General features: G+C 37.7%; 5 protein-coding genes across 7 annotated transcripts; 4 read left to right on the forward strand and 1 right to left on the reverse strand.

Moving 5' to 3' along the window:
• The first annotated feature begins 1,669 nt into the window (after positions 1-1,669).
• On the forward strand, positions 1,670-6,362 carry LOC117617649 (RNA polymerase sigma factor sigA). Its single transcript, XM_034347112.1, has 10 exons — positions 1,670-1,855; positions 2,465-3,355; positions 3,757-3,955; positions 4,070-4,162; positions 4,286-4,414; positions 4,548-4,601; positions 4,681-4,758; positions 4,875-4,937; positions 5,541-5,653; positions 5,916-6,362. Exons 2-10 carry the CDS (start codon positions 2,655-2,657, stop codon positions 6,022-6,024), a joined length of 1,539 nt encoding a protein of 512 aa, XP_034203003.1. The 5' UTR covers positions 1,670-1,855; positions 2,465-2,654; the 3' UTR covers positions 6,025-6,362.
• Positions 6,363-6,831: 469 nt separating this feature from the next.
• LOC117617650 (maltose excess protein 1-like, chloroplastic) lies at positions 6,832-10,769 on the forward strand. Of its 2 annotated transcripts, XM_034347113.1 has the most exons (9): positions 6,840-7,206; positions 7,621-7,776; positions 8,111-8,401; positions 8,500-8,589; positions 9,445-9,546; positions 9,615-9,733; positions 9,852-9,914; positions 10,013-10,074; positions 10,236-10,769. In XM_034347113.1, the coding sequence occupies exons 1-9, from the start codon at positions 6,943-6,945 to the stop codon at positions 10,316-10,318; spliced, it is 1,230 nt and encodes a 409-aa protein (XP_034203004.1). In that variant the 5' UTR covers positions 6,840-6,942; the 3' UTR covers positions 10,319-10,769. The 2 variants fall into 2 exon arrangements, with proteins under 2 accessions (XP_034203005.1, XP_034203004.1); XM_034347114.1 differs by lacking the exon at positions 7,621-7,776 and having other exon boundaries at positions 6,832-7,206.
• Positions 10,770-12,992: 2,223 nt separating this feature from the next.
• LOC117619010 lies at positions 12,993-18,234 on the forward strand. The gene is made up of 8 exons (XM_034348828.1): positions 12,993-13,631; positions 14,362-14,885; positions 15,508-15,558; positions 15,665-15,772; positions 17,287-17,382; positions 17,505-17,603; positions 17,691-17,750; positions 17,839-18,234. The coding sequence occupies exons 1-8, from the start codon at positions 13,124-13,126 to the stop codon at positions 17,902-17,904; spliced, it is 1,512 nt and encodes a 503-aa protein (XP_034204719.1). The 5' UTR covers positions 12,993-13,123; the 3' UTR covers positions 17,905-18,234.
• Positions 18,235-21,538: 3,304 nt separating this feature from the next.
• Positions 21,539-22,321, reverse strand: LOC117618477. Its single transcript, XM_034348034.1, has one exon. The coding sequence runs from the start codon at positions 22,319-22,321 to the stop codon at positions 21,539-21,541; it is 783 nt and encodes a 260-aa protein (XP_034203925.1).
• A 1,959-nt stretch (positions 22,322-24,280) lies between these two features.
• Positions 24,281-26,942, forward strand: LOC117619875 (probable folate-biopterin transporter 7). Of its 2 annotated transcripts, XM_034349932.1 has the most exons (3): positions 24,281-24,788; positions 25,739-25,789; positions 25,880-26,942. In XM_034349932.1, exons 1-3 carry the CDS (start codon positions 24,530-24,532, stop codon positions 26,797-26,799), a joined length of 1,230 nt encoding a protein of 409 aa, XP_034205823.1. In that variant the 5' UTR covers positions 24,281-24,529; the 3' UTR covers positions 26,800-26,942. The 2 variants fall into 2 exon arrangements, with proteins under 2 accessions (XP_034205823.1, XP_034205822.1); XM_034349931.1 differs by having other exon boundaries at positions 24,283-24,788; positions 25,739-26,942.
• The last annotated feature ends 371 nt before the right edge of the window (positions 26,943-27,313 follow it).

Genomic DNA, 27,313 nt, shown 5'->3' on the forward strand with positions numbered 1-27,313 from the left:
TATTGTCCTAGAAGGCTCAAGTAACCCAAGAAAATATCTGCAAATCTCCGGCACCAAGCTGAAAAATAAAAGCCACGATGAAAGCTAAAATATACATGTGTGTAAGCTGCTGGGAGGCTCTAGCACATGGGGGGAACAAGTTTCAAGCAAAAACATCCAAAAAACCAAGGGATACTTGAACAAAACACCATTCAAACTAGTGTACATACCCATTTCTTTCCCCCCATCAGATCTAGCCATAGAAGAGGGGAGAGAAGAAGGAAGGAAGATGGCTGAAAATGGGAGTTCTCCGCTGAGGCAGTTGCGGGAAGAACATTGAGCTCCCAAAAATCCCTGATTTTGTGAGATTGGGCAGAGGAGATTTTTTCCATTATAAGATAAGTCAAAAGAAGGGAGAAGAAATGAAGGGAAAAGCTTGGCCAAATTGAATAGAAACCATTAGGGTTTCTTGGAAAAGAATAGTTTCCAGTTCTTATAAAAAGAGTACCCATCATCTCAACACACATCTGAAGAGCAAGCTTTATCTCTCACCCCTGAAACCTCTGCAAGTTTGAGCCTCATCCTTCCATCTCTTCCCATTTTCCCTTTTGGTAAACTTTTCCAAAGCTTGACAGAGTTTTCGTCGAGCTGTCGGAAACTACCCAGCACACCCACTACTTTATCATTAACTAAAACAACCACATCCAGAGAGCAAGCTTCCTCTCTTACCTACAAAACCCAGCAAATTTGTGCTCTATTCATCCTTTTTCCCCCAAGAACGCATAGCTTTCTCTTAAGTGCTAAACTCATGTCAATTTTGCTTCCATGTCACAAGCCTCCCATGCCAAGCTAGAAAATCTATCTGTAAGCTGCTGTTATTTTTATTGGTGAAGGTAACCAAGGTGTTTCCTAAAGCATCTCTGTCATTTCGAAGCATTTTTGGGGCTTGATCTTCGAACTCAGACACATGGCATAATTCTATCAATTCGCTCCTTACGGCAGCCCAACCCATTTGTAGCTGCTGAAAGAAAACAGCCCCTGTAGTCTTTTGGCACTTTAGTTAATAAATAGTTTTTTTTATTTATAAATGTTACAGTCATTATATTTAAGGAGTTGCTATTGGTATTATGAAAAGTCATTTGTAATGTAATTTCTCATTTATGTATTTGCAAAAAGAGGATTGGAGCATGATTATTTTTTTTCAAGGCTGCGATGCGAGCGCGTGAAATGTAAAGCATAGTTGGTTAACATAGTTAAGTGGTGACGTGTGGAGTGGCGGGTCCATCCATTTTTCACATATGCAGTTGTTATACTCCATGTTTTTGGCTCTTGGAACGTCAAATAATCATGGACATACACAGGAACAAATTATGAACAAACGAAAAAAGAAAATCGAAATATCAAAAGTTGAAAAAAAAAAAAAAAAAAAAATCAAGAAAGAGGAGGAGGAGAGAGAGAGAGCAGAAGAAGTTGTGTCTAGTCTACACATAAATCAAATGGCAGGTCGCTCACCACACAAAGCCGGACCCAATCTCTTACAACCAATAGCATCCCACCATCCCATATCTCTAAACCCACTCTTCCGCCCCCTGTTTTTTCTTTTTATTTCTGTCTTTAGCAATATATCGAATATATCGAATTTCTCTAATTGGTATTCAAACTTGAGAAAGAAAAAAAAAAGACCCAAAAAAAAAAAAAAAAACCATTCATTTCCATATCAGAGTTTCAGTTGTCAGCCTCCCCACTCCACCCACCTGTTATGCCGTTGTGCTAACTTTGGGTTCACCGTCATTCTCTTGTTTCGGTCAGCTAATAATACATATATAGAAACAACATTTCCTTCCCCTACCTGCGACTACTGAATCATTCAATTCAGGTACGCTTATTTTCATTTCAAACTTTCTCATTTACTCAAATCCTTCCTTCCTATTCGAGTCGAGATGGTCTAAAATTGAACATTTCTCTCAAAGTTTTTTTTGGGTATGTTCTCTCTAAGTCTGTGTGTATATGTATGTCGAGACGTAAAAACACTGCAATCAAAATCAAAATCAAATCAAAAGCTGATTGATAGCATGAAAGTTTGAACTCCTCATGGCTTGCAATTTTAGTTTCTTTTCTTTTTCAAACGATAAGATTTGAAGCTAGGAAGACCTACCACTTTCCCACCCATCAATCCCAATGCCACTTCAATGAAATCGAGAGATTTCATGAAATGTTTTGATATTCTCTTCACCTTCATATGGAGAAATTAGAATGGTGTCATGTTGTACCTACCAAACCAAGTACCAACAGCCAACACATAGTTACTATGGAATCTGGTTGAATTGGATACAGTGAGTTGGGGCAGAAAATAAAACCATTTCATGAAATCTTTTCCCCTTCATTTATGTTTTTTTGTTGTTGCTTCATTCTTTTGTTTCCGTTTTTCTACTTACTTATGCTTTTCTATAACTAACCGCAAGTCTTACTAATTGATTTGTGGCAGATCCTAGAGCAACTCAACCAATCCACTTGCTTTGCTTGCGTTAGTGTAGTGAAGCATATCTATACCTGTATCTATATCTATATCTGTATCTATATATATATTTATCATAAAACAAGAGAACATAAGTTTTGCTTGGGTTGATTTCTCAAGAAATTGTTATGGTAATTGTATAAACAAAAGAAGAAGCCATATGATGGCCACAGCTGCTGTTATTGGGCTTAGTACGGGGAAGAGGCTGTTGAATTCTTCCTTCTATTATTCAGACATCACAGAAAAGCTCTTTCATCTCAATGATAATCATGGGTTTTTACATTGCCATTTCTCTTCAACAAAGAATGTTGTCACTGCCAGAAAGCCTTCCAATTGCAGTTCCAGAATTCCATCTTCAAATCGACCTCAACAGTCCATTAGGGCTCTGAAAGAACATGTAGATACTGCCTCTGCTCCTTCATCAGCCACGCAGCAATGGTTTCAGGAGCTCAACGACTTGGAGGAGGAAAGCTCTGATCTTGAATATTCAGTGGAAGCACTTCTTTTGCTACAGAAGTCTATGCTGGAAAAACAATGGAATCTTTCTTTTGAGAAAAAAGTATTAAGGGATTCAACATCAAAGACAACTGACAAGAAGATACCAGTCACTTGTTCTGGGGTATCTGCTCGTCAAAGGAGGATGACTAGTACCAAGAGGAAAACTTTTAACAAAAGCACTTGCGTAATGCACCCTAGCACCAATAAGCCTTTGAGAGCCATTGTCAGTCCGGAGCTGCTTCAGAATCATGTAAAGGGTTATGTGAAGGGAGTTCTAAGTGAGGATTTGCTGACTCACACTGAGGTTGTACGCCTGTCAAAGAAAATTAAAGTTGGTCTTTCCATAGAGGAGCATAAATCAAGGTTATAACTGTTTCCTTTCAATCATGTGAATCATAAGTACTAAAGTAAGTGGGTCAATATCCAGGAAAATAATTTCAAAGTGATCATAGGATAAACGCTGAAGCATTGATTTATTGTTTAAAAACTAGATATACTCTAGGGAGTATGCCGCTTTTTTCATGGAGCAAATCCCTTTCAACTTGCTAAGTTATCAAACTTATCCACAAAAAGCAGGTAGTTTTTCTTTTACAGGGTGAGGTGTGTGGGTGTGTGTATTTCATTTTTCTGAAACTTTTAATTGATTAATCTTCTGAGTAAGTTCACCCTTACGGAGACTGGTTCCTCATGCAAAAAGAAAAAGAAAATTGTTGTTATCTGGTAGTTTTTCTTTCTAATCCTAATCCTTGCATTCGGATCTCCAGACTGAAGGAGAGATTGGGATGTGAGCCCTCTGATGAACAACTTGCAACTTCCTTGAGGATTTCCCGTGCTCAATTACAGTCGAAGTTGATTGAATGTAAATTGGCAAGAGAGAAGCTGGCAATGAGCAATGTTCGTTTGGTCATGTCCATTGCTCAGAGATATGATAATATGGGCGCTGAAATGGCTGACCTTATCCAGGTTATTTTCTGTTCTTTTACTTCAACAATGAGGCCCCGATATTTATCCAACAAATGAACCAAACTACTGTAACTCGAACAGAACGTGATTGGAATCTCATAATCTCTCATGTAGGGTGGGTTAATCGGACTACTGCGTGGGATTGAGAAATTTGATTCTTCAAAGGGGTTCAAAATTTCTACATATGTTTACTGGTGGATACGTCAGGTAAGGTTAATGTTTTCCCTTGAAATGGTAACTATAGTGGGTAGCAATATATAGCAGATATCATCATGCAAAACTGACTGATTGAAAAAACTAACCCTGGATACTTTTTCCTTATATCTTCAGGGTGTTTCAAGAGCACTGGTTGAAAATTCCAGAACCTTAAGACTGCCTACACATTTGCATGAGAGGTTAGGTTTAATCAGAAATGCAAAAATTAGATTGGAAGAGAAAGGAATAACTCCATCAATTGATGTAAGTATTTTTGTTATTATAGCAAGCAATTGTTGATTACCATAAATTTCAATGTTACTTCATTTTTAATTACCACAATATTGTTGATTATCACTCTGCTCTTGCCTGATATGCGCTTACACTTCATTATCAGAGGATCGCAGAAAGCCTGAACATGTCCAAAAAGAAAGTTAGGAATGCTACAGAGGTACTAAATGCTTGTGTTATTCTGTTTTATGCATTCCTATGTTATCTCCACGCTCACCGTGCAGTTTTATAATATGTAGGCAATCAGTAAGGTTTTCTCACTTGATAGGGACGCATTCCCCTCTTTAAATGGCCTTCCAGGAGAAACTCATCATAGTGTAAGTGTTGATTACATCACCTCAATTTTTGCAATTCCGGTTTAGTAAATTTTCATTTCCATGCATGCCAGTTTTCAGCCTCGTAATTGACCTTCTCCTTTATAAATCTTTTACAGTACATTGCAGATAATCGCCTTGAGAACATCCCGTGGCATGGGGTGGATGCGTGGGCATTGAAGGTAAGAAGAGGAATACATGAAAAATGTAAAACAACGTGCCAAAGTGTGACCATTGTAATCAAAAGGAGATAGTTCAAGCATATCACAAAAAAATCCCATTAAAGGTCCTCAACAAAAACCACATTGATTTGATCTTATAAAGTTCATTAAATTAGTGATACTTTTATCTTAAATGTTAATTCTCACCTTTTAGAGGGCAGAAGCTTTCAGTTTTCAATTAAAATGGGAGTTAAAAATAAAAATAAAAAGAGACTATTCATCCTTTTCTTTGGTTGGATTCCAGCACTGGCACTGGAGCTGGTATATGGCACTCATCCTTTTGTTTTCCTTCAGAATATGGGTAGTTGTAAACACACCATTTAAAATGCACCCTTAAAAGAATTCTTATTGCGTTGACAGAGAGATCATATTTCGAGTTACGTGTGTGTGTGTGTGTGTGTTGGAAGGTTGGGGAAATGGGCAGTTAATGTGTGTCTATGTGTGTATTACATTTACATCACATGTTTGTTTCTGAATTGTGAATTTTTAAAAGATTCTAAATTCTGTAGTCGTACTCCAAGAGTAGTGGAGAAAATTAACTGTGCCAGTGATATATATTTGCAGGAAGAAGTAAGCAAGCTCATAAATATGATGCTTGGGGAACGGGAGAAAGAGATCATACAGCTTTATTATGGTCTGGAAAATGAATGTCTTACTTGGGAAGACATTAGTAAACGGTGAGTCCAAACAAGAGCCTAAATTCAGACGTTAATATTTTGTAGTCAAAAGGGCAAAATGGAATGAAGCGCACATGATTGGAAACACCTATGGTCTCTGTTCTGTGTGCCATAAAATCAAAACAATCAGATAACCTCTAGCTCTCTCTTCAAACTACCTAAGTCTTAATGCTAGTCATGTTTGCAATCTCCACTTGCTTCTTGCATGCATCTAACTTTTCCATCCACTTGATTTGACTATGTTATTATGTCAATTCTTCAGTATAGGATTGTCCAGAGAAAGAGTTAGGCAAGTTGGACTTGTTGCTCTAGAGAAACTGAAACATGCTGCGAGGAAAAGAGAGATGGAGGCCATGCTACTGAAACATTAATTTGGTCTGTTGTATTTGAGACACCACAATGCATGTACATATATACACGAGAGGACGAGACAATTGTACCTTGAAGTTGTTTTCAGGTTTGAGATAGTATAGAAGGAAGTAGAGGGTCCATGACCTGACCCTAAACGTTCTGTAACAAGACCAGAAATCAATCACTAAGAGCTCATAAGTTGGAGCCCAGAATTTTTTGCATGAATTATCTTTGGAGAGAAACTATCTTAGGTGTTGGTCATGTTTTATTAGTTATGATGATAAGGATTTCCCCGGCGCCTTGATCTACAGGCCTGCTCATTTCATATATACAAGCAAGCAATAATGTTTCATGATAAGTCTGACCTAGATAAGTTTTTGTAATTGACAAGTTCTATTCTCTCTCTCTCTCTCTGCATGCACTTACCTGGGAAGAGTCCGAGACAAATTAGCTGCAACAGTTTTTTTATATTTTATTTTTAATAATATTTTATTTTTCTTTCCATTTTCTACCCAAAATGGTAGTAAACTCAGTTTTGAATGATGCGTAAATGTCGAAAAAGTTTCACCTTCCACTTTCCAATTCATGTTCCTTTTCCTTTTCTAATTCCTAAACTTTTGGATCCAGGAAAGTTTTTCTCCTGCTTAAAACGTACATTTTGCGTTAAATATCCAATATCCAATACAGACATGGACAACAATATCGTGTTATTGCGATACCAAATACCAAATACAAAAGGAGGAGCAAAAGTAAGAAACAAATATCTATTTTCCACGTGTCGTATGGAGATACGCACATCTGACACACCCCCAATCTCCACCTGCAAGTGTTGGGTTGCTCTTTTCTTTTCTGAGCTCAGTTCTTGAGTTGAGAGCAACCTCACCTCTCTCTCTCTCTCTCTCTCTCTCTCTCTCTCTCTCATCAAATCAAAGAAATCAATGGCCAAGTGTCTCGTGGTGCCCTATTCCTATTCCTCTACTGGAACTAGAAGTAGAACAAGAAGTAGCGGCAGCGCTAGCACTAGCAAGCCACCTGGACTGCAAGTACAATTGCAACACCATCATCTCAAATATTCCTTGATCCAACAAAACTCTCTATCCGTCTCCGCCCAATGCTACTACAACACCCACACCTTGCTTCGCCGCCGAATTCTCTGCGCTCTCGACTCTGACGTCCCTCACCCTCTTCATCATCAGGTTCAGGTACATCCTCTCCTCTCCTCCCCCCTCCCCCCCCCCCCCCCCAATACACAAACTACGCATTTCAGCAATGCATTCCTAATAGTCATCCATAACAATTGCACCTTGTTCACTTCTTTTCTGCCTATGCGTAAGCGTATTTATGTAAAACAATATAAACCGTTATTTTTTTCCAATTTCAAACTCCAATTAATTATTGCTATCTTTTTCATAATTTATTCTCTCTTTTAAAGAAAGTCAACATATAATTTCAATTTCTTTCAGATTCCTATGCTCTTCCCAGTAACCAAACCTATACACAAACAATTTATGTAGTGATTTCCATTTAAATTTCGTATGAGCCCTTAATTTGGGTTGAAAATGCTGATGTTTCAAAATTTTTTTTGGAATCTCTGCAATGGATCGGTGAAATTCAAGAGCAATAAAAGTTTCGGGCAATGGGACTCCTGGACAGCAAAATTCTCTGGTGCATCAAATATCCCATTTCTGTTACTGCAAATGCCTCAGATCATACTCAATGCCCAAAATCTTCTGGCAGGAAATAAAGCTGCACTTTTGGCAGTCCCATGGCTGGTAATACTTTGCACCGGCTTACTTGTTATAATATAGCAGCGCCTTTTTCTGATTTCTATTTTCTTGGCTATTATCTTAGATTCCCTTTACAAGCTGAAAACTTGTCCCAGTCAGACCAAAACAACAATAAGAGGAAGACAGAAACAAAACTTGTCTCAATAACAATATAACATAATATCCCATTTAGCTAAGTTGACTAAGCTCTAACACTTACAAGCTCTATGTGCCTAAACGTGCAAGATTTGAACATACATATTTCTTTTCTTACACATCTCAGCAACCAAACAGCTCATAGGCTTTTAATTACCTAAGGGAGGGAATGTTGTAAATGCAGGGAATGTTTACTGGTTTGCTTGGAAACCTTTCACTGCTTTCATATTTTGCAAAGAAGAGAGAGAAGGAGGCGATTGTGGTGCAGACATTGGGCGTAATTTCCTTATATGCGGTTTTTGCTCAACTTTCCATGGCAGAAGCGATGCCTCTACCTTACTTTGTGATCACCTCCGTGGTTGTGGCAACTGGTCTTGTTTTGAATTTCTTGAATTACTTTGGTCTGCTTAATGCTGGAATCTGGCACTTCTGGGAAGATTTTATTACTGTTGGCGGGCTATCAGTTCTTCCCCAAGTGATTTTCTCTGCCCTCTCTCTCTCTCTCTCTCTCTCTCTCTCTCTCTCTCTCTCTCTCTCTCTCTTTTGATTTTCTTGTTAATAATTTTGTTACAGATTATGTGGTCTACGTTTGTTCCGTATATACCCAACAGTATCTTGCCTGGAGTATTTGCTTTTCTTGTTGCTCTGGTGGCTGTTATTATGGTAAGTTTGGCCCCATGTTGAGTTATATTTTGACTTTTGGTCCTTTGATGTATTAAGATATAATTCCTCAGAAATTGTGTGATCAACATGTTGATAGTGTGTGTTACACATAAAATGTGCATGAACTTCCTTGTTTCTGAGATTAAATATTTGTCATTTACTGATTAAATAAGACTCATTTGAAGTGATCTCTCATATGCCTTATATGTAAATGCATTTCCTAGTTTCATCAGGTGGAGTATATCTGTTAATGGCCTCTTTTGTTTCTGGTGGTTTCTAGGTCTAAATACAATCTGTTAAAATCAAGACTAGACTAGAAAATGCGGGGATGCAATCATTGTATGTATGCCAAAAAGAACCAGAAGTTGTTTTGAGATCTCCTTATTCGCTGTCTGTTAGTAATACGGATCACAGTCCTTTGATCATGGAATTAAATATCTTTTTTCTTTATATAATGATTGTATGACAACTATATGAAAATAATTAATCACAGACCTTTACCACTTAAATCGTTGTAGGATATAATCAATTGACTTTTGCTTACGGTGTAAGATTGCCTTTTGAGAGGACGCATTAAATGGGTAGGTCTTAAAAATGCTTATTTTGTTTACTCTTAAGTCAAAGAATCTTATTCTGTTACTTGAATCGTGGCATAGTCAATTGATTAAAGGGGACCTGCTTTGAAGTTAACCTCTTGTCTTTAACATGAGTGATGCGTGTTTTTTTTTCATCTGAAATGAGAAAAACTTTTAACTCTTTTTCCTTTTAATTTCTCAACTTTCTTTGCAAAGCTAAGATAGAAATACAAGAGGACACTCTATCGTGCATCTTTTTAGAATCTGCTTATATTTGCAGGCGCGATTGGGGAAACTCTCTGCAAAAGGCATCAAATTTGTTGGAGCTATATCTGGATGGACGGCTACACTTCTTTTCATGTGGATGCCAATTTCGCAAATGGTACTGTTTTAGAATTTCTAGTGTTAATTTTTGTATACATCTGACACCAATTGGTGCTTTCTGTTCAGTGGACAAATTTCCTAAATCCTGACAACATCAAAGGTTTATCAGCTTTCTCGATGTTGCTTGCAATGATTGGAAATGGACTTATGATCCCACGTGCCCTTTTTATTCGTGATTTTATGTGGTAATTATCTTTTTCAATGCACTTCTTAAACTGCTCTAGTGGTTGATCTATCTGTTGATTTAATAATGCGTTTATATTACTGAGTTTAAGTAGGAATGACGGTAAACAATGACTGCAGGTTCACTGGTTCTACCTGGGCTTCTTTGTTTTATGGATATGGAAATATCGTGTGCTTGTATTGGTAATTGTTCCTGATTTATGGTTATTCATAGTTTCTAATGTTCTTTTGGTAGAAAGTTTGATCTCTACTAAGAAACGGTATCTTATTTGTAATTCCAGGTTCAACAGTATCAGCAAGGAATTTTTCTTAGCAGCAACAGCTGGTTTGATTTTGTGGATAGGTTGTTTCTTTTTCCAGTATTATCAATTCTTACATCATCCCCCCCTGAAAAACGATAGTATCGGCAAAGAAAATAATCAGATCATATGAACATTTTCTCACTTTATGCTTAGGCCGATTAAGCATTCGGCATAACGTGCTCTGATATTTTTCTCCTTACAGGAATGACTCTATGGAGAGATGCTGATGTCTATGGATACAACTCACCTTTCACATCTTTGAAAGAGTTAGTTTCTGGATCCTAAATTCAAAAGTCTGAGGTGATACTGCCAAAATGCCCAAAAGATCTTAAAGCGATCTGGTATGGCAATATCAAGGCATGAGATATAACAAATCTTCTCCACTGCAATGTCAATGCTTGATTCTTGTTGCGGTCATTGCAGCTGGGCAATTGTTAAGGATAGCTGCTTGGAAATTTATTCCTCACAGTGGCATGAATAATGCGTCTGGTAGAATGTCTGATGATAATGTGTAGTCTAATTCCAATTAATAATGTAAGTAAAACTCCATGTCCTATCTTTACAGTGGCCTGCTTGGTAATGTACGAGAATGCAACTCCAGCAACCTCACATATATGCAACACCGTTTTCTGCCTGGTTTGCAGCCCCCTTTCTTTTGGGCAGCACAATTGTGTCGATTATAAATCAGGCTGAACTTTAACCAACACATTTATTTAGAAATTTCCAATTAAGTTTCTTTGGGTAGAAATTCTTATATAGTGCTGCATCTCCTAGGAGTAATTTTTCGATGCGACATACCGTCATATTTGTATTACAATACACCAAACATGCAGTTGTTAGGTCTAATTCCGATGGGCAGAGGAGAGGTTGGTGCCCCTAGCTCCTTCTCCTCATCTTTATGTTTCTTCATATTTTTTTCATTCTAATGTTTTCTATTTTTTTTTTTCTCTTTCACACGGGTTTTGATGGCAAGTGGGTGGCACTCTTTTTCCTTGTGTGGATTTTCCTCTTTTTTGGGGGGTTTTTTTAATGTCAAAGGATTTTTTTTTTTTTTGGAGAACCTTTTCTATTAAGAGGGACGATAACATACTAAACTCACACACGCTATATGGATGCTAGGACTGGAACCCAGGACCTTGCCTGAGGAAGTAAATACTTCATACCACTACACTAGTGGATTCTTTGCATGTCAAAGGTTTTAAGAGGCCTAAGCTTGTACATCTTGTTTCCCTTTTTTTCATTGTATTATGCTGTTTAGTTAATGAATTAAATTAATTTACCTAGATTTACAAAAAGCCTTGCTCATTTTAGTCTTTTTGCAAAAGGGTATTGTTTTCATTAAAGAAAAAGGAACTTAGAGCATCCACAATCATGCTCTCTATTTTTCAGTTAAAATTTAGCTAAAAACACTAGAAAGTTATTTTAGGAGCTCTATATAAAATTTCAACTCCAACCATACTTCCTAGTTTAAAGAGTCATAAATGTTTTTAATGTTTGTAAATTCAATTTTTGAATATAGTGTAGACACAAAAGCAACAATTAAAAATAATTTGCTTTAAATAAATGCTTAAAATAATATTAAATAAAGAAGCCTTTAATTATATGGAGTCACTATGAGTCTTTTCTCTCTCCTAAGATTTAGGAGCTCCTATATGTCTCCTTATTTTAAGAGCTGAATATGGAGCATAGTGGAGGTGGGTTTTTTCAATTCCTCTTTAAAATTTAGTTAAGGAGGTGGTTTAGAAAGCCCATTGTGGATGCTCTTATACCTTGTTTTTGGGACAAAGAACTTATGCACTGAAGAGAATTGGTATCCAAACACTCCCAAATAAGCTATGATAATTATCATCAAACAATTTAATGTTTATAAATAATACTATATTTTCATCCACTTTTCTTCTTTAATTTAAAATTACAAATTTAAAAAAAGTTTAAAAACTGAAAAAAAAAATTCTCAAATGGAGCCACTCCCAGCTAAACTTGTAAATGGATTGGATTCGGATTGGATATACCTCAATTCATCCAATCCATTTATAAATTGAATTATAGGATTCAGACTATCGAATTGCATTTATCAATCCATATCGGTTAAGCATTGAATTCAAATCGGATTGGATTATTATTGGATTTAGTTTGAGATGTACAAAAAAAATTAAATATTCATTAGTAGCCTTGTTCTTTTATTGTATTTATCTACTTCATTCGAGGCCAATTTCCCTTACCCTCTCCAAGAACTCACCAACCCTCCCCTGCCCATCAAACCCGTCTGGCCATTCGTGGTCGTTCATACAGCTCAGCTTGCTAATCGTGCCCGTTGTTATATTGGATTTATACTTTAAAAATTATTTAAAGGTAAAGTATTTTTTACTAATTTTTTTAGTCCATGCTGGAGGTGGGTAATAGCCACATCACATGTACGAAATTGCCTTAGTAACCCTGCCACTCATCAAAATTAACAAAGTTATGACTGGAGATGAGGACATGGGGCAAATTAGAAGAACAAACCTTGTCAAGGGGGTAATGTGTACCACTTTGACTTTCGGAGGCAATGTAAGATTTGACCATAGTTTCAGGGATACTACAGTAAATAATTTAAAGGCAAGTACAGTTGCATTTTTTTAAAAGTTTAATCCTTGATTGACTGAAAACTATAGTCAACGAGGTCTAGCTTAATGGAAAATAGTTTTCACTTGCAGAACAGTAGTCTAAAGTTCGAATTCTCTATGGCATCTTGGTATTGTGTTTGTGTGTGAGAAACCCCCTCATCTTTTAGTTTAGACTATTGCTTGTGTAAAATAAAATTAAAAAAAAACTATAATGCGGCCTGAACAGACAGAGATTGATACTAGATAGGCCGCCCGTTGTGGCCCATTAGTTGTTGGGCTTCTGGACGGCTAATGAAAATGAAACAAGCCCTTGTACCAATTAAAGAAGGGAATGGAAATGAAATAACCCCTAAACCCTAGCCTGGGTAGTCACTGTCGAAGATTTTCCCTCATTTTCTCACTATATGGGTTTCCAACATTATTGAAAGAGTCGTTTTTTCATTTCGCTTCCTCATTATTGAAAGGAATTTCAGATGAACAAGCAATGAACAAATCACAAGCATTCTCGTGGTCGCGTCTCATCCTCAATCAAGCCATTAAAAATCCAACCAAAGCCCCACTCCCCTTCTCCGGGAAAATCTCCACTTCCCCACACTTTCCCACCTCTCATGCGCCCAAGCCCTCGTTTTCGTTTTCTGGGAAGACCCATTATTCCACAGTATCATCCAGAGCGGCCCAAGACCTTCTTGCCGAGGTAGAGAGAGAAAAGCAGAGAGAAAGAGAGCAGCGGAAAAGGGCTGGTCTGGACACCAAAGACATTGATCAAGAAGATGAGGAGGACTACTTGGGTGTTATACCATTGATTGAGAAGCTCGATAAGGAGAAGCTCAAGGGGGATACTGGGGACTTGAACTTGTATGAGGAGCCTACTGATTCTGATAGCGACGAAGACGACGAAAGGTTCACGCCCGATGCCGTCAAGAAGAGTTTTGATGAGTTTCAGAAGAAGTTTACGCGCCACGAGGAGTTGCTCAAGAACTTCACCGAGGCTGGTATTCAGTACTCTTTTTTTTTTTTTTTTTGCTTGTTTCTTTGACTAGGTGGCTTATTTTTATTTATTATTATTGACATAGCTTGATTGGATGGCTCACAATTGTGGGTGAAAAATATGAGCATGCAAATTTTTTTAATTACTGTTTTAGATTCCGAGTAAAACATGATGCTTTGTTTTATTTCTTGTTTGTTTTAATATATACATACATGACAATATATGGTAATACTTTTTTGGTTTCAATGAGACCCATAACACTCCAGGTAAGTATTTCAAATGCTATAATGGACATGAATTTATTTCTGTTGCAAAATTAAATCAAAGTTATGAACACTCATGATCGATTTATTTCAGTTCTTTTGAAGAGCATTTTATCAGCAACAAGACAGAAATCATCCGTGCACTGTTCAGTTTGATTGGTATTCCTATTAAATTTTTATGTCAGAAGTTCAATGTGCACACTTCATAGTGCTCCTCACAGTTGCTCGAAAATGTGAAAAAAAAAAAAAAAACTTCTCTAAATATGGACTTTCATGATTTCTAAATGATTTCCCGTGCTTTGTTTCTTCACAACTAGATAGGGGATTCAGGGTCATCTTATGTAATACTCTTCAGATTTGCACTTTACTTTTTTGTCTCTGAGATGAATTCTTATGTAAATCAGTGTAATACATTTTGTATTCCTGTAGTACATCATGACATTTGTTTACTTGTATTGAAATTTCTGGCAGGAACACTTGATGATGCTTTTAAATGGATGAATAAAATTGACAAGTTCGAGCAAAAACATTTCCGGCTTCGCCCTGAATATAGGGTCATCGGTGAGTTGATTAACCGTCTCAAAGTAGCTGAGGGCAAGGATAAATTCATTCTCCAGCAGAAACTAAACAGAGCTATGAGATTGGTGCAGTGGAAGGAAGCCTTTGATCCAAACAATCCTGCCAATTATGGAGTCATTCAGCATGAACAAGTGGAGTCCTCAGTTGATCTCTTGGAACATGCTGGATTTGAAAAAGAAAAGCAAATTATACAAGGAGTTGATGATGATGACGATGAAGAGTTCAATGACATGAAGGAGAAAGATGACATACTGTTAGAGAAACTTAACGCGATTGACAAGAAACTTGAAGAGAAGCTAGCAGAGTTAGATCATACATTTGGGAAGAAGGGTAAGGTTCTAGAGGAAGAGATCAGGGATCTAGCAGAGGAAAGAAATGATTTGACAGAAAAGAAGAGAAGACCCCTCTACAGGAAAGTAAGTACATTTATCATCAAGTGGACCTTTTACTGATTTTAATTCAGCATAGGTGACAACTGACAAACTGATTGTAGTAAGTATTCAGAAGTTTCGAAATTGTTGTGGGTTAATTTTGATGCATTTTCTTTTCAATTTTCTGTCCAATGTTTTTATTCTTGTTATAACCTTCTCTTCTCTCTCTCTCTCTCTCTCTCTCTCTCTCTCTCTCTCTCTCTCTTGGTGGTTTTGGTATGTAAATGATTCTGTCCTATGTTTTTATTCTTGTTATAACCCTCTCTCTCTCTCTCTCTCTCTCTCTCTTTTGTGGTGGTTTTGGTTTAATGGTGTATGTAAATGATTCATTACTTGAGAGTACACATATCATCCATATGATGCCTGTAGAAGAAAGATTATATGTTGATTGTTTCTTATATGGTTAGCCATGTGATACTTTGAAGTTTGAGTGGAGTTTCCACAACTTTTTTTCAGTGTTTTCGAATCATTCTTACTAAAGTCTGTTCTTCGAAGAGTTTTACGTTGTTTTGAACACCATTGCGTTTTCCCTTGCATTCGTATACATTTTTTTTTTTGCGTGCAAACTCCAATATTTTTGACCATTCTATCCATTACATGCTGGCAGGGCTTTGATGTTAAAATAATCAATGTGAACCGAACTTGTAAAGTTACAAAGGTATTCCCACCACCTTGCATTTTTTTTTTTTTTGGCAGTACATACATTGCTTTTGATTTCTCGTAACAGAGAATGATGTTTCCACATTTCTATTTATGGCTTATAGGGGGGGCAAGTGGTCAAGTACAGTGCCATATTAGCTTGTGGGAACTATCATGGTGTTGTTGGTTATGCTAAAGCAAAAGGCCCAGCAGTCCCTATTGCTCTTCAGAAGGTATTTTATTGAGAGCTATGAATTTTACAGAATTCCATATGTTTACACAGTTTTAGCCTCATATTTTTTATTTGTTCATTTGGTAATGATTCAGGTTGCATGTCTTTGTGTGGTTTGGTTTGATTTTTTTATTCAAGTGTTAATATTTTAGAGGTAGCCGTTGTGGTCAGAGTAATAGAACTGATTATTTTAGATTTAAACTGGATCATATCACATACAGTGTTGCAATATATCATGTATGTGATACCCATTCTGTGTAGGTATTAATCATATAGGATTGGAAATGAGAATTTAATTGAATGTCTGCTTCTAGTAATATTTGTATTCAGACTTAAAAAGTCTACCAAGTAATTTGGTTGGATCTATTTGGATAAGTTTCCAGTAGTCGATATTCGGATATATCCCGGTATAATCTGAGATTTTGATTTTATAATAATAATTTTTTTTTTACAAGATAGGCTTTGGTAAGTTAAATTCCTACAACTTTATGTATCAATGGTTCACCTGCGTTGGTACTCAAATAACAAAAATGCTTTTCTTTTGGGGAGAACAACATGTGGGCAGATCACCCTAACTAGCCGTGGCAATTGTTACGCTTCTGGTCCAATGAAGCATGAATACTCCAATTTTTTTTTTTTTTTTTTGGTGGAGTATTCGACACCCCTAATATGTGCCTAATGCCGTGTGGATAGTTCATTGTGTATCTAGTTTGACTTTTCATATGACATTGATACGTGAGGAATCCAGGATGGATATATGAAGGATTATTTTTAGAAATTTGTTAGGAAAAAAACGTATTGGTTGATTTTAAATAGTGTTGGAATTGTTTTCGGAAAAGAAGGGGAGATGAGTGGTATTTCAAAATTTTAAAGGCTAATATGAAAACAAAACATAACCTAACATAAATAAGAACCCTAAACCCTACTCAATAGAAGAGGATGGTACCGATCATTGGAGCACAATGAGCGCATCTTAGTTTCCAGAGAGATGTCATGTCCTTGCATTGTACCCTGCATGTATATGCATGCAACATATTTGTCTGTCATTCTTCTTTTGGTTAGCACCCCCGTTATCTATTGGCAAAACGCCTTTTTCCATCTCAATTATTAGAAAACTCCTGTGGAAATGGCCATCTATGAATAATACTTGTTGTTCATGGAGATAAATCAACTCAGGGAGCATGACCAGTTTTTCTATTATCTAGGACCACATGAGGAGCATGCAATTGTACATGTGATACAAACAGCATATTAAAAGATGGGAAGCCCACCATAGTTTTTCAACTTATAGAAATTAAAAACAGTTGTTCTTGTCAGTTTGGTGACTGTTTTCACTCTCGTTTTTGAACTTAATGTAAAGAGATTCTCTTATTCAAATGGCAAACATTACGGGTTTTTAAGTGTTTCCTCTTTTGCGCATAGACTTACTGGCAACTGTCATTTGTGAAATATTTACCTGAGTCATTCATGTTTCTTTTCTTTTGGTGATGTACACGTTGGTTTTACAACGATCAGGCGTATGAGAAATGCTTTCAGAATCTACACTACGTAGAACGACATGAGGAGCATACAATTGCACATGCAATACAAACAACTTATAAAAAAACAAAGGTGATTGGCTCGTCTTTCTTGTATTGATTTTTTGTTCTGGTTTAGTATTTTCTTTGTTCTCCTCTTTTTCTTGTTTTTCCTCCATGATATAGAGCCTACCTTTAACCTGTAATTCTTATTAGGTGTATCTCTGGCCTGCGTCCACTAGGATGGGTATGAAAGCAGGAAGAACTGTCCAAACCATTCTAAACTTAGCTGGTTTCAAAAATGTCAAGTCTAAGGTAATTGACTGTCAAAAGGAAGTCATTTTTACCAAGGGGTGGCTCCTGCAATTTGGTTTGTTGGTCTAACGTCCACACTCTTGTCAGGTTGTAGGTTCAAGGAATCCTCATAACACAGTTAAGGCTCTCTTCAAATCCCTTAATGCGGTAAGTAGCCCCTTCAAATGTTATGTGATTTTCTTAAATTCATTCACTTTGAATTTATATTCGCTGTGTCAATCTGTGCACTTTGCAGATTGAAACTCCAAAGGATGTTCAAGAGAAGTTTGGCCGCACTGTTGTTGAGAAGTACCTGCTGTGATAGATGTGTTTAATCTTGCTTGTTTGCAGAATTCTTTAAGTCCTGTTATGTTGTTCTGAAATAAGCTTGTATTCACTTATTAGATAATTTGATAAAAATGAAAATTTATTTATATGTTAGTTCTGTACTTGGTTACCCTGGTTGGGAGGGGGGAGCTGTGAGGAGGAAAAGCAAGTCCTGCGTAAGTTGAAAACACAAGGTAAAGGACCAATTTTTTTCTACCATAATTTTTCATTCAAGAGATATGTAATTCAATTTGTTCCCACTCATTCTGCCTAGCACTTGCTACTTTTTTATTATTATTTTTTATTATTATTATTTTTAACAATTTTTTGGAGAGGTTACTTGGTTTTTTTTTGTTTTTGTTGTCTTACCCCTCCCCAGAGTTGCTTTGTTTCTTTTAATTCAGTTCAAATGAGAAACAGAGAAAAAGGAGGAAGACCTTCGGTTTCGGTAAAGATGCATGTGTTTCAACTTCTGTGAGGTTTTATATTTAATTGATTTTCTTACGCACATTTTTATTACTTTTTTAATACATGAAAAATGGAATATTCTGCTTTATTTTTTCTTTTTCTTTCCATGTTTTTATTTATAGAAAAAGTAAATTACAAGGTAGATCCATTAAGCATCTCATGTTCATACAAATCACAATGTATTCTAAAAGCAACCTCCCTCAGGAATTTACTAAACCATTTACAATTGGATGAAACTTCTCGTCCCCTTTTAGAGAGTGCATTTGCTACCATATTTGCTTCTCGATAAATATCCACTTTCTTTCCTTGCTTCGTTGCTTTTAGATATAGTGTAGTTGTTTGCGTTTGAAAAAAATCGCAGCCATTCAATTTAATCAAATGGAATGGAGTCATTCTTTTTTCTCCTCTCTCAAACGGACTCTGCCCTCTTACATTACATTACAAAATTTATTTATAACCAAAGGCTTAACTGCTACAGTATCCTCTGGAACATTGGTCAATTCTCACTTTATCCCCTCAAAGTGAAAGTGACATACTTTGTCCCATAGACCAAGGTTTCGTGTGTCAGTTAACCATATTACGTCAACACCATTTCAAGTTTTGTTAAAATGATGACGTGGTAGGGGTATATTGGTCAATCTAATTGAGCTCAGATATTTCCTACCAATCTGAGGTTGTGATGTGTACTTGTTGACCTCACCCCTAACAACTGATATAGCTAAAACGATCAAATTGATTTGATGTCACATCCCGGATCGGCTTTGTCGTAGCACGATATTGTCTGCTTTGGGCCCTTCTCTCTGCCCTCACGGTTTTGTTTCTGGGAATTCATGAACAATTTCCCAGTGGGTCACCAATCCTGGGATTGTTCTAGCCCCAACTTGATTAACTTCGGAGTTCCCACGACTTCGAAGCTAGTGAGCTCCCAAAAGGCCTTATGCTAAATGCAGGCGGGCGTGTACATATAAGACACATTCCCCCCTCTCCGTTGGTCGATGTGGGATGTTATAATCCACCACCCTTAGGAGCTCGACGTCCTCATCGGCACACTCGCACCACACGGTAGAGTGGCTCTGATACTAAATTGTCACATCCCGGATCGGCTCCGTTGTAACACGATATTGTCCGCTTTGGGGCCCATTCTCTGCCCTTACGGTTTTGTTTCTGGGAACTCACGAGCAACGTCCTAGTGGGTCACCCATCATGAGATTGCTCTAGCCCCAACTCGATTAACTTTGGAGTTCCCATGACTCTGAAACCAGTGGGCTCCCAAAAAGCATCGTGCTAGATAAATGCGGGCATGTACATATAAGGCACATCACCCCCTCTCTGTTGGTCGATGTGGGATGTTATATCTGAGTTGCCTGGCGAACCAAAAATCCCCAAATTGACTTCCTCCTCCCATAGAAGAAGATGAAACCCTAGAAAGCAGAGGTCGGGTTTCCACGAAATTGAACAAAACATTAAACATTTGCACATCATTAGAATCTCCAAGGCTGATAACCATCCAACAAATCCTTTCGATTGGTAAATTTCTTCCCATAGGCAGGAGATTTGAACCTCTTTTTTTTTTTGTACCACCAGCAAGGTTGAGATCTATGCACAGTTTGAGAAGTTTGGGCAGATTGAGAACATTGGCCAGTTTGAGAACTTGGACAAGCTTGCACAGATTCAGTTCCTTGCACAGATTGAGATCCTTGCACAGTTTGAGAACTATTCTTCTTTTTGGGAAATTTAATCCTCTTTGCAGGAGACTTGAACATTTTTTTTTGGCAGTTTCTGAAGCTTGGGCAGTTTGAGATGCTGGGGCAATTTGAGAAGCTTGGGCTGTTTCAGAACCATGTGGAGTTTGAGAAGATTGGGCAGTTTCAGAACATTGGGCAGTTTGAGAACACTAGCCATTTTCTAACCTTCTTCTGACCTAAAAATTGAAGCACAAGGAAATTTACATCAATTACATCCCATACCTCTTCCTCTAAATATGTATGAAAGGAAAGTCATTTACAGGTTGCTTGGCTCTTGATTGTCTTGTAACCCTTTTGGTTGATGTCGTGTCAATTGTTTTCTTCACCTTTGGTTTACATGGGACCTAACATAAAAAAAGAATCACTTGAAAATAAATAAATAATAAAGATCTAAAACAAATATGCATTACCAAATCAACTTCGGGAAGAGACAAACTTGACTGCTAGTGCCTTCTTTTGCCTTAGGGATGCTCCTCCTATTATGGACTCATTGTCTACAAAGTGAACATTTGGTTTCCAAGTTATACCTCTGCAACTTGGTGGCTGTAGGATTAGATTTGCGTGGTTGTTCACCTGCTGACCTCATCCTCTTCTTCCTTGGTCTCCCAGGTTGTTTGTGATAAAGTGGTGGCATCAAAGGAGGCCTATGACACTTAGGCCATAAGTCTTCACTTGTCATTGGGTGAACCATTGGACTATAAGCTCTCATAAAGGCTTCCTTCTTGTAACAAGCATCAACATGAGCAATATGATCCCCATTTAATTGCCCAATGACAGCATAAGCATGCTTGCATGGGATCCCAGTGATATCCCATCTCCTACATGAACAACTATGCCTCGCCTAATCAACCACAATTTGACTTCCATCATGGTTTTTGACCTCATATAAACTCTCCCCAGCAAGCTTTGGAATGCACCAAGCTGATTCTTTCTTCGTTTTCTCCAAAATGTCAAAAATCCTTGGACCAATGTCATGTTTCCATCGCTCACAAGATGCTCTTCTAGTTGCCATCAACAACATAATACAGTATCTAATCCTCTGTAGCATGGTTAAAATGGGTTTGTCTCGGAATTCTACAAGGGCACTGTTAAAAGCCTCACACATATTATTCAAAAGGATGTCACACTTGGAATGAGTTTTAAAGTGAGCTCTACACAATTGTGATGGATCTAAGGCCGCCACCCAATCAAATGCAGCTTGGCTCAATTGTCCCATATTTTTCATCTCAGCATCCCACCATGGGATGGTTGTTCTCCTTGCGATTTTCTCCATTTTGCAATTTCAACACCAATCTTCTGTGACCAGCAAGCAAAAAATTTGCTTCTAAGTGTTTGAGACAGTGTCTGTGCTCAGCGTTTGGAAAATTATTATGTACTGCATCAATCAAGCCTTTTTGCTTGTCTGTGATAAAGACATCATGTGCTGTTTTCGATTCCAAGGTCCTCTGCCAACAGTTGACAAAACCATGACCATGTTTCATAATTCTCCACCTCAGCCACTGTATACGCAATAGGATACATGCCAGTGTTAGGATCCACACCAACAATATATAACAATTGTCTAAGGTGATGACCTTTGATATGACAAGCATCAAATTCTATCACTGGCTTACATCCCTGCAAAAACCCTTGTTTAACTGCAGCCAAGCAAATGTAAATCCTCTGAAACCTTGGCCTTTCACCCTCAAACTCACATTTGATAATGACTGTGCTACCCACATTTGTCATTCTGAGTTCAGCAGCATAATCCCATAATAACTCATACTGTTTTTCATAAGTCCCCTCAGTTATAGATGTTGCCTTTTGCCTTGTCCTATATATTTGAGATTTAGAAGCTATCACAGACAAATCTTCTTGTACCTGCTGCTTAAAAGTTCTCATATCCTCATTATGCAGTCTAGACAGTTTAGTAGCATATCTCTGAGCTAACCATGTTGAGTTAGCATGAAAGTTGTGGTCAACTGTCCTATAATCATGCACGTCAACCAACTTCTTCACTCGAACCCATTCACTACCATTCACTGCTGAAGCAAAACAAACCCAGTTGCAATTCCCTGCACACACTGCCCTCACCCTGTCACGATCATTGCATTTGAATTTAATTATCCTCCTGTTGATAATTGAATAGTTCCTAATTGCTTTCCTGAATAGGTCAGTGGTTGCAAATCTTAAACCTAGCTTAAACACAGGGTTGCGCATGTCTGTTTCCGGCCTAAATTCTTGAAATTTAGGCAATTTCCTCTTCCTTTTCTTCTAGTTCCCATCAATCTCATCATATGAGCTATTATCCAAGCTCTCAACATCACTTTTAGCTACATCAGTTGACTCCCCATCTTCATCTACAGGGGCATTTGGGTTTTAAACTACTTCAAGTTGGTCTACATAATTTTCAAATGCTTTATCGTTCTTTCTTAACAACTCACATTCATTTTCACTCTGCTCATAAGCACTGTCAACAAAATCAGGGTCATCTTCCTTGTCTTCTTCTTCACTGTCTTCATTCCTGTCTTCCACATTAGTCTCACCTATATCAGCTCTATTACCCTCATTGTTCAGGGGCCCATCATCATCACTTGAAACCCAGTCTTCAACTTTGCAAGCAGGCCCATGATCCTCAGTAAAAGGCCGGCCCTCTTTATCATTGTTCAGAGGCCCACTGCCTTCAGTAAAAGCCTCATTTTCATCAGTAACAGGCCCAATATCCTCATTCAAAGCCGCATCTTTCTCTTCACTATCCTCATTCAAAGCCACACCTACCTCTTCACAATCCTCATTCATTGTAACACATTCGTCTTCAATGTGTTGTACATAAATTAGCACTACTCTCTCATAAGAAAATGGTACCTTATCACACAAACTTAACAACTGACCATCTGTGTCTATATCCAATACCTCATCATTTTCTACTCCTTTAAGTGATACTTTCCCTATGTGCCCAAGCAGTTTCACTTGCTCCCACATCTCTAACATATTTATATACTCTACAGTACACCAATCCAAATATCCTACACACCCACTAGTATAACACCAGTTATTCTGTTTGTTTTTCACAATTCTACCACCATGATGCACTTCAAAAGTGACCAACTCTTTGTCCTCTACACACAAACAAAAAAGGTTTGTCTTTAAGAACAACAAAATAGTATTCTAAGACAATTACTAAAACCAAGACAACAACATGATTCGATTAACATATTCAAAGCCAACTATAAGAAAACAAAAATGGGACCACATCAAGAAAGGTGTACTGCATTAGAACCTACTCTATCGACAACACATAACACAAAAAGACCTAAAGACTACTAATTTGTACACAGCGCGCATAACTATAAGGTCAAGATTCTTTTCCACATCAAAGGACAAGATTCATTTTCAGAAAACAGGTTCCTTTTCAAAAAAATCACTTACTGTACACAGGTTGCCCTGCTCCTGCTTCTCGTCAAAAAGGCATCATCATCGAGTCCCGTCGCGTCGCTTTTTCTTGCCTTCAAGTTTTTGAAACCAACCCTACAACGCTCTCCCTCTCTCGATCGTATTCTCAAACCCTAGCTCTAAAATCCCCAGATCTTAATTTTCCCTCCCAATTTGATTTTCTGTTTCAATTTTTGAGTTTTCAGAGATTATAGTGGCTGTTTTGTTAGAGATGGGGTCCACAAATCCACATAAGCAGGCAATTCGATCGTTTTAGCTATATCAAATGTTAGGGGTGGGGGTCTACAAGTATGCGTCACAACCTCAGATTGGTGGGAAAAATCTCGGCTCAGTTGGATTGACCAACATACCCCTGCCATGTCATCATTTTAAAGGAATTTGGAATGGTGTTGACGGAAAGTAGTTAAGTGACCCACGAAACGTTGGTCAATAGGGTAAAGTAAGTCACTTTAACTTTGAGAGGGTAAAATGAGAATTGACCAATACTCTAGAAGGCACTGTAGCAGCTAAGCCATAACCAAACGTGAAATTCTGAGTAAATCTTTGAGGAAGAAAACGTACATAACAGTAGTTTCTTCCAAAAATTTACACAAACATAAAAAGCATTTTTCCATTATAATAATTGATAAACAGTAAAAGAAGAAAGAATCGTATTATAGTTTTTACCGCAAGTTGTTCGTTAAAATCGAACTATTTTAGTTAAAAATTAATTATAATTAATTTGCTGTGTAAGTGAAAGATGAAAATTTTGAAGATACAAGGGTTAAGGTCCTTGGGACACCTCAGCGGTGAGTGCAGGTGTCACGGACTCACGGTATCAGTTGTAAGGAGTTGCTTCATCATCGGTCATGTGATCATTGACATGACATTAATCGGATCGGACCACACTCTCCAACCAACGAGCCGAATACCCAAGAATTTTCTCATAACAAGACAACATAGTTGAGGTGAAGATAGAATTTGACAGTGTGGAAAATGGTAGTGTCTTCGGAGGAGGGTACGGACAAGATCCGGAAGGTGGTGGGATTTGGGTACTGGGTGCAGGGCTTCAGGTGCTTCCCATGGATGGCCGTCAACTTCTTCCTCAAAGACGGCCTCCGCGTCGATTCCTCCACTCTCCAGCTCCTCCAGAATTCCGCCAACCTCCCCATGGTCGCCAAGCCCCTTTACGGTGTTGTTTCCGACGCCGTCTACATTCGTGGCCAGCACCGCATGCCTTATATCGCCTTCGGAGGTACCTACTTATTACTTACTACACAACACCACACCAATTTCTTTCTTCTTTCTTTCCTGAATGGATGGATGGCTTCATCTTCGTCACCTTTTGGAAAACCTAATTTTTGAACTTCGTTATGAATTATCATTGATTAATTATTCCTTTTGTAAAACCTAATTTTGAACTTCGTTATGAATTATCATTAATTAATTATTGTAAAGAAAAATAATTTTTGTTTACAGGATTGGCCTTTTTTGTCTTAAGCTTCTTTTTTATTTACTTTGTCGGTGTCGATGTAGTTTTGAATTAATAATTTGATCTAAGGAATCAGCGCAGTGCAGAATACAACAGGGAGTGCACACAGACAGGGCCCGGCTCCCTTTTTCTTTTTACATGGAATTTGGATTAGAATTTGAATCATTCAAACTCCTCATATCATAAGCCTCAATGCTTTCGTTTGCTCAAAGATTCTGGAGCAGCAAAATAGCCAAATAAAAACTGCAGTAACAGATGTGCTAATACTTATCCACAGCTCTTTAAACCCAGCTTGTATTTCCTCCTCCCCATTTAATTTGTATAAAGATGCAACTTCTTTGTGATGAGTCAACTATTACTCTTTTGATTATGTCTCCCAATATACAACGATGTGCCATCACACAATAGAATTTTCTGCACGTCTAAATATCGGTTCAAACATTGAAATTTAGTACTTTGCCATAAAAAAATCATTAGTTAGTTTAAATAAATGTAACATTCATATAATGCACCCCGCTTTTGTTCACATGATAAAAATAATAATATTTCCTCCTTAAAAAAAATGAGAATGTGAAGTTTCTATTATCCTAGGCTTAAATTTGGTTCATAGATCCACCAATTTAATCATAGTTCTAGTTCATTCCTAACTCTCTCTCTCTCTCTTTTTTTTGGGTCTGAACTTCATTTCTAACACAACTCATCTGTTGTTGCAGCTTTCTTACAAGCAGTGTCATGGCTAGCCATAGCAATGCTCTCTGAATCAGGTATTTCAATTGGCACCATGACACTATATCTTCTCCTTAGTAATCTCGGTGCTTCAATTGCTGAGGTAGCCAATGATGCCATTGTTGCAGAGGCGGGAAAGCAGTCTAAGTCCTCCAAAAATTCTCAACCATCATCCTCAGGCGAGCTCCAATCATTTTTCTGGATGGCTTCAGCTATGGGTGGAGTCCTTGGATTTCTCCTAGCTGGTCTTTCCATTGACAGATTCTCTCCCCAGAAGATGTTCCTGTTCTATGGCCTTCTCCTTACTGTCCAGTTTTTTCTAAGCATTTTTGTCCAGGAGAGTTCTTTGGACCTTCCCAAGAGGACAGCCAACGTTGGGATTCAAGAGAAGTTTACAGAGCTCTTGGTTGCACTAAGAGAACCTGAGATTGCTTACTCAATTACATGGTTTGCGGCTTCTTATGCCATTATTCCTGCATTGACAGGCACCATGTTCTTTTACCAGACGCAGTATCTGAATATTGACTCATCAGTGTTGGGAATCTCAAAGGTGTTTGGCCAAGTGGCAATGCTTCTATGGAGTGTCATCTATAATCGTCACTTGAAGTCAGTCACACCAAGAAAACTGATTTCTGCCATTCAGGTTACAATGGCTGTATTTATGGTTTCTGATGTGTTGTTTGTGAATAGGATTTATCGAAATTACATGGGGGTGCCAGACAATTTCTACGTTGTGATGTTTTCTGGCCTTTCGGAGGTTCTCTTCTTTATTAAGATTCTGCCCTTCAGCATTCTTATAGCCAAGCTCTGCCCACGGGGATGCGAGGGATCTCTAATGGCATTTGTAATGTCTGCAATAGCGGTTGCATTCATAGTCAGTGGATATTTTGGCGTTGTGCTTGCGTCGTATGTTGGGGTCACAGGAAATGATTTTTCAGGGTTTCCACGTGCCCTACTAATACAGGCACTTCTCACACTGTTGCCTCTATATTGGTCATCTTGTATCCCCGATGATGTAAAATCAAAAACCAGTCGGAAAAAGAAATAGCCGAATATAGTACTGTACTACTGGTCCATGTTTGATCAAATCTGAGGATATTTTGAATTTTTAACTCAACCGTCCCTATACTCATCATGTACAAGTGGAAGTTTGGAAAACTAGTGGAGTTATAATATCTTTCACTTTGCAAATAGAAATTTTAACTAGTGGAGTTATAATATATATAAGATTATTAAAGAAAAACATGTACACTTGCTTGCTTTATATTTTTGCAGTCTCCCAAGCATCCTAGCTCTGTCCTTCATTCTGATTATAAGCGTTTGCTTTTTTATTAAAAACATGTACTATCCAACTCTCTCACATGAGTTGATCCCATGAAATTATAACATCATGTAACCCCTCATAACATAAAACACTCTCTATGTGAAAGAGTTTGAGAAACTCTTGGGCGATATCCTTGTGAGTATAAGCCTTTTCAAATTTTGTGAAATTTTGATAGTTCGAATGTAGAACCTAATTGACCAAAAGAAAAGAAAAAAAATGTAAAGCTTAATTTGAGCGC

Source organism: Prunus dulcis, chromosome 2 (assembly GCF_902201215.1).
Source record: "Prunus dulcis chromosome 2, ALMONDv2, whole genome shotgun sequence".
Taxonomy (NCBI): Eukaryota; Viridiplantae; Streptophyta; class Magnoliopsida; order Rosales; family Rosaceae; genus Prunus; species Prunus dulcis.